Source organism: Penaeus japonicus, unplaced genomic scaffold (assembly GCF_977035675.1).
Source record: "Penaeus japonicus unplaced genomic scaffold, GWHDUDI00000001_assembly GWHDUDI00000011, whole genome shotgun sequence".
Classification (NCBI taxonomy): domain Eukaryota; kingdom Metazoa; phylum Arthropoda; class Malacostraca; order Decapoda; family Penaeidae; genus Penaeus; species Penaeus japonicus.
The window spans coordinates 775,091-781,669 of NW_028234413.1; the positions used below are offsets into that span (position 1 = coordinate 775,091).

Sequence of the window (6,579 nt, forward strand, 5' to 3'; positions counted from 1 at the left end):
TAAAACTCAAATAACTACCTTTATTTTGTCATTATAGTATTTAGTGTCGTATTTTACTGATTTCCGCTCGTGTACTTGATCTATGGGCAGTCCCTGGATCCGTGGGCACAGGTTCATTAGTGATCTTGCTTAGACCCACTCATGGGAAGTGAAAGCGGACATCACAAGTTGAACGTATTTGTCTGCCGATGCTTTCAAGGAAGTGTATGACTTCGATTTGCCATACAGACATATGTGCATACGTTTGAATAAGTCATTGATATATATATATATATATATATATATATATATATATATATATATATATATATACACGGTATATAAATATCATATACATATGCATATATATATATATATATATATATATATATATCATATACATATATATACATATATATATTATATATATATATGCATATATATATATATAAATATATTTTATATAATATAATATAATATATATATGCATATATATGTATATATATACATATATATATATATATATATATATATATATATATATATATATATATATATATATATATCATATATACACATATATGTATATGAATATATATACACACATACTTATGTTTACATTTATGTATACATAATATATATATATATATATATATGTATATATATATATATATATATATATATATATATATATATATATGTGTATATATATAGTGTGTATATATATATAGTATATATATATATATATATATATATATATATATATATATATATATATATATATATATATATATATAGATGTGTGTGTGTGTGTGTGTGTGCGTGTGTAAACATATACACATACGCACACACGAGAAAAGCTTACGTCACAGTGTAAAATTTCAAGACTGCATCGGTGTCACAAATCCAAAAATCAAGACATGGCAAAGCCGATAAATCCTCCCCTACAAAGCCATGGCAGAACTCAACGGCAACCCATCTGCCAGGCGAAAAGACAACGCAACCGGTTTCACGCAAACCCTTAACATAAAAAAAAAGAAAAAAAAAAGGAAATAGCAAGCGATGAATTTCCAAAATATTAAAGGAGAGAAGCCACTTCCATGACGAATATTAGGGGCGGATTTGTCTCGTGAAATGTTAATATTTGTTCCGTAAGTATTATACTTGCAAGATTATCGGTAATGAGAAATGACTTATGACAGAAGTACTATTAGAGAAACCACCTTTAATCGTATTGCCTAACAGTGATGCTCCCGATTTGAATTTGTTCATAGCGCATGCAATAACAAATTTCAACCAATAATCAGTCGGGTCTCTTTAAAATAAAAAAGAAAAAAGAGAGAGAATCCAGTGTCACAGATCAAGTATAACGTTCTTTGGTTCTGCCGTTCTTTGTAGTGGCCGAAAGGCGTCCTTTTCATTGTCAAAGCTGTGAACGCGCTCTTTCGCTCCTTGCCGACACCCGCAGGTTATCCCAAGCTGACCTGCAGAAAACATGATAAAAGACGCACCCAGAAATGGAATGAGTTATAGTAATGAGATTATGAATGGAAGGGAAAAAGCGCATCAATTCGAACGAAGGTCTTTCTTCTTCGACATCTTTTCCACGACTGAAAATGGAACCGTTCCAATACTTATTTCACGTCTCTGAATTTCCGCGCACTGCTTTATACGGCAACTAAATTCTCATAAAGACGATATTTCACGACGGACGGATTACAATTGGAAGCGAAAACGAGAGGCGGAGGGATTTAAACATGTCCCATTGTAGTTTTTAGAAGAACACACGCTACGCGAAAGAGCTAGAGTCGAGGAAGCTTGAGATGGTAGCCATATTGTGTCGATAGTGTCAATAAAAATAAAAGTGATTTTTCTCGATTTTACGGTGTGTTTGGTGAGGCTTCAGGCCTATAAGTATGAGAAAAAACTCCAGTAGACACTCCTCATAGCAATGGCAGCGTCGAGAAAATTACAAGGTAAGGAAATCGACCTCAAATTTCTCTTTAAGCGGACGGGGTTGGAGTGTAAACACGGCGAGATTAGTGTCAAAAGTCGGCGAAAAATCGGTCATTTCGGGAACAGAATCGGATATCGCGTGTGTCCCAAGCACGGGAGAAGGAGGCCGGTTGCGCGGCGATCCTCTAAAACCCCTAAAGAGTGGCCAGAGAGTAGAAAATCGGGTGGAAATAGGGCCTTGATGAGCAGATCCGAGGGCCATCACAGCTGATTCGCCCCGACCGACTAAAGCAACGGCGGCCCTTTATTAACTCGCTCTCCTCTCTCTCACTCACTCCTTCCCCTCGACGCACTCAGACACTCACTCACTCACTCACTCACAGCCATGAAGGAGAAGATGAAGAGTAAGTGGGAAAGGCGAGCGGCGGGTGCGGAGAATTTGAATCTCGTGTGATAGATGGATGGAGTAGGCTAGGGGCTCCAGCTTCTCTCTCTCTCTCTCTCTCTCTCTCTCTTTCTTTTGGCCAAATTCGTCGCTCGAAACGGGAAAAAGATCGGAAACTCGCTTATTGTTCTCGGTTTTTCCCTCGTTACTCGTTTGTGTGGGGGGCAAAAAGGGAGGGGGGGATTTCTGTCCCTGGGTATGGGTGACTTTTTTTTTTTTTAAGGAGGGGGGGGGGGGGGATATGAGTTTCTGTGAATGGATTGTAGTAGAAATTGGGTTTTGTGAATGGGTAGGGAAGTAGTGGCAGTGGAATTCATGGGAGAGGTTTGAAGTTTCTTGGTTGAGGGGGATTGCTTTGGTTGTAACTATTGAATTCATTGCAAGTGAGTGTTGATTGGTGGTGCATGGGATTTGAGTGAGGTGTATATAAACAGTGATTTTGAGGATAGTTTGATAGATTTGCCAAATTGACTTAAGTTGAAAGGAGTACTACTACTATTCTCCAAAACAATGTTACTAGAAAATCTTACACCGTTTCTCAAGAAACAAAGGAAACTTTTATCTTCAATGTTAAAGTTGTGCACTAGAACTTTGATTTGGATAAGTGAAACAGTGGTTAAAGAGTAGATATCTGTTTATGTTGATATATTTGTCTCACTAGGATTTGAAATTCAGTGTGAATTCTTAATTAGCATCATGAATGAAGTATACTGTATCTCTTTAGTTGTACTTTGTAGAACTATCAATAGTGATGAATTTACAATCCTAATTTCAAATATTGACACTTTAGTGGATGAGCGTGGCTTTACTAATCTAACCTGAAGACCCAGGAACAGAAAAAGCAAAAGGATCTGAGCAGGGAACCTTCAATAAACAGTTTAAGAAGGGAAGAAAGAAAAAGTCGCTTCTATTCTAACATTAGTCTAGCAATTTTATAGATAAGTGATTTGTGAGTGACAGACTGCAATTTCTTGAGATATATTGAGATATTTAAAGTCTGTTTGTAGAGTGATTTCAGATGAAAGGCTCCCAATCTCTTTGTTTATACATGCACGCTCGCTTGCTTGCTTGTCTCACGCACACGCACACGCACACGCACACGCACACGCACACGCACACGCACACGCACACGCACACGCACACGCACACACACACACACACACACACACACACACACACACACACACACACACACACACACACACACACACACACAAACTCAGAGTGAGTGAGTAAGTGTAAAATCACAGACAAGCAAAATTGCCTGAGCCTAGCCAAAAACAACAATTTATAGAAATCTTTTTATTATAACATGAAAATTGATGATTGTTTTGGCATCACTTGCATTGTCTTCCTGTCTTGGCTGTTCTAAAAATAGTGTCAAGTTTGCATTGAGTTTTATAGCAAATTTAGATATAGTGTTAAGTTCATATAGAGTTGTAAAGCAGATTTAAGATTAGTGTTAGGTTTCCATGAAGTTGTATAGAGGGAAGTAAATCTAAAGATAGTTTGCATCTAGTTGCTAAGCAAAGCTAGGTCTGCAATTTCCTGACCTTTCTTAACTATGTTTTCCTTGGTGTTTTACAAGTAACTTCCTTTTTGTGTGTGTGTGTGTGTGTGTCTCATTGTGTATGTGTGTTTCATTGTCTTTGCACAGATAAAGGATATATACTTAAGTGTGAATAAAAAGCATATAATGTTTTGTTCAGACTTCCTTCCTCATCAGTCTTTGTGTTATCATTGTTTGATATCTACTATATTTATTCCTTAGCTATCTTTAGATGTAGTGTAAATGCCATCAGAAAAAAAAATTAATAATCAGAATGTATGTGTACTTTACAGTAAGAATGTTTGTCTTCCCCCCCCCCCCCCCCCTCTCTCTCTCTCTCTCTCTCTCTCTCTCTCTCTCTCTCTCTCTCTCTCTCTCTCTCTCTCTCTCTCTCTCTCTCTCTCTCTCTCTCTCTCTCTCTCTCTCTCTCTCTCTCTCTCTCTCTCTTTTCCATGTGTTTGTTTGATTGTTTGTTTTCCTTGTGTTTACAGAAATATAGGATATATACTTTTCTTTTGTTTAGATTTCCTCATCAGTCTTTGCATTATTATCATATGTTTCTTTAACTTACTGTTATTGTTATAAGTATGATGATTATTAGCAGTGGTAGTTGTTGTAATAGTAGTAGTAGCAGTATCATCATTATTATTAGTATTAGTATTAGTTTATGGTGTAGTGTAGGTAGCAAAGACATTATTAAGAATTATTACAATGATGACTATAATAATAGTAATGATGATAACATCAACTATGATAAAGAAACATGTTTTTTTTCTTTGTATTGAAGATGGTAATAATGACAATGCATCATTGACTGCAATGGTGGTAATGATGAAACACTATCATTGATAATAAAAATGATTGTTATTGATAAAAGACATGGATAAAAAAAATAATGATAGTTATTATGTTGCTACTGCAATTAATAACAACAATGAGGAAGGAAATTGAGATAGAAGATAATACTTTTTTATGTTTCCTTTCGTTGCTGTTGTTTTTAACTTTGATAGGAAAATGTTGATGATTATTATTGATGTTACTAATATTATTTAAATTGAATTTACTGCTACAACTACCATTATTATAGTTAGCATTGATGTAGTCTTTGATGTTCTCAATACTATTTTTTCATATTACTTGTAATATTTGTTTATTGCTGTTATTTTTTATATTTTTTATTATGCAATTTTGTTTTTATTTGTATTTTGTTATTGTTTGTTATTAGTAATATTATTGTTTTTGTTACAGTGACTATTATTATTATGATCAGCACTATCACCACCACCACCATCAACCACCACCACCACTATCATTATCACTATTATTATTAGTAGTAGTAGTATTAGTAGTAGTAGTAATAATAATAATTATTATTATTATTACTTTTGTTATTGAAGTTATTGATATTACTACTACTGTTACAATTACTGTTAATATGATGATTAATGTCTTTGTCGGTGTTATTGTTGATAGTATTAGTGATCTATTGCTATTACAGTTGCTATAACTAATGTTCTACTGCCGCTCTCCTTATTTTGCTAAATAATCTCTTGGCTAATATTTTTGTTTTTGTTATTCATAATACCTTTGTTGTTATCAATATTGGTATTGTTATTTTTTCTTGTTGTTATTCATGTAGTAGTGTTTGCTTCTGTTGTTTTTTTTATTATGGCTCTATGATTATTATTTTTTTTTTTGTATTATTATTTTTATTTTATTTTTAGATAATGCTAATCATTATCATCATCATTAGTTATTATTATTGCTGTTGTTGTTATAGTAGTAGTGGTATAGCTACCATAGATTATTATGAAAATTATTGTCATCAGTAATATTTATATATTTCATATTTTGTTTTCTATAAGAAGATGTTATATGGTTACAAGTATGGAGTTTTCTTTTTCTCTTCTTTGGTTATGTGTAATGTTTACTCATATCTTTTGAGTTCTCAACATTTTAATTACATATTATCATATTTCATAGATTCCTTCCTGGCTGGTATTGGATGCTTGGTTTCTGTTCTCTTATTTCATTCCGTTTGAGCTGTTTCTCTTGGCAATAGCTGAAGTCTGAATTACTCGCTGAATGGTATTGGAAATGGTTTATGCAACGTAAACTTCACAAAAGAAAGTAGTTTTGGGAAGAGGAGTGGAATCTGTGGAAAAAGACCTGAAATATATGTACTGGGTGTTATAGCGCGTGAAGTGGTTAGTCTGTTACCTTGATTTGTTTCGTATTTCTCAAATTAGGCCGGAATTGCTTTGGCGTTGAAGTCTGTTGGTAAATGTCTAAAGTAAATTATGCATTTTGATGACACAGTTACGTGAAGGCTATTTTGTGAACTCTTAGATCCAGCTCCTGTCGTTAGTCTCTGTCGAACAACAAATTGCCGACTCTCGGACAGGATCAGCCGTCCTCTTTTCCTAATCTGGTTGTCTGGATGCAATAGGTGATAGCTTGGTAAACGGAGTCATTGCTTTTTGTGAAAATCGGTGGTAAAGGGGAATGAAAGACCACGTAGCCTGTTTTATTGGAAGTTCTTGTCCAGGATCGTTATCTTTCAGGAAGTTTAGGTTCTATACAGATATATATATCTTATCACAACTAAGAGTTTTTTTGTTGTTTTTTGTCATAATTATCTGTCAGAATA

At 34.3% G+C, this 6,579-nt stretch overlaps 1 protein-coding gene across 8 annotated transcripts in view; it reads left to right on the forward strand.

The window, feature by feature from the left end:
* Nucleotides 1-1,763: 1,763 nt before the first annotated feature.
* Nucleotides 1,764-6,579, forward strand: part of Not3 (CCR4-associated factor Not3) — a 45,076-nt gene continuing 40,260 nt past the window's right edge. For 6 of the 8 annotated variants that reach the window (XM_043002332.2, XM_043002359.2, XM_043002367.2 and 3 more), the window contains exon 1: nt 1,778-1,955. In XM_043002332.2, the coding sequence (XP_042858266.1) occupies nt 1,931-1,955 (25 nt within the window). In that variant the 5' untranslated portion in view covers nt 1,778-1,930. Of the gene's footprint in view, nt 1,956-2,194; nt 2,340-6,579 lie in introns of those variants that run through there. The other 2 variants (XM_086541489.1, XM_043002340.2) reach the window with 2 other exon arrangements.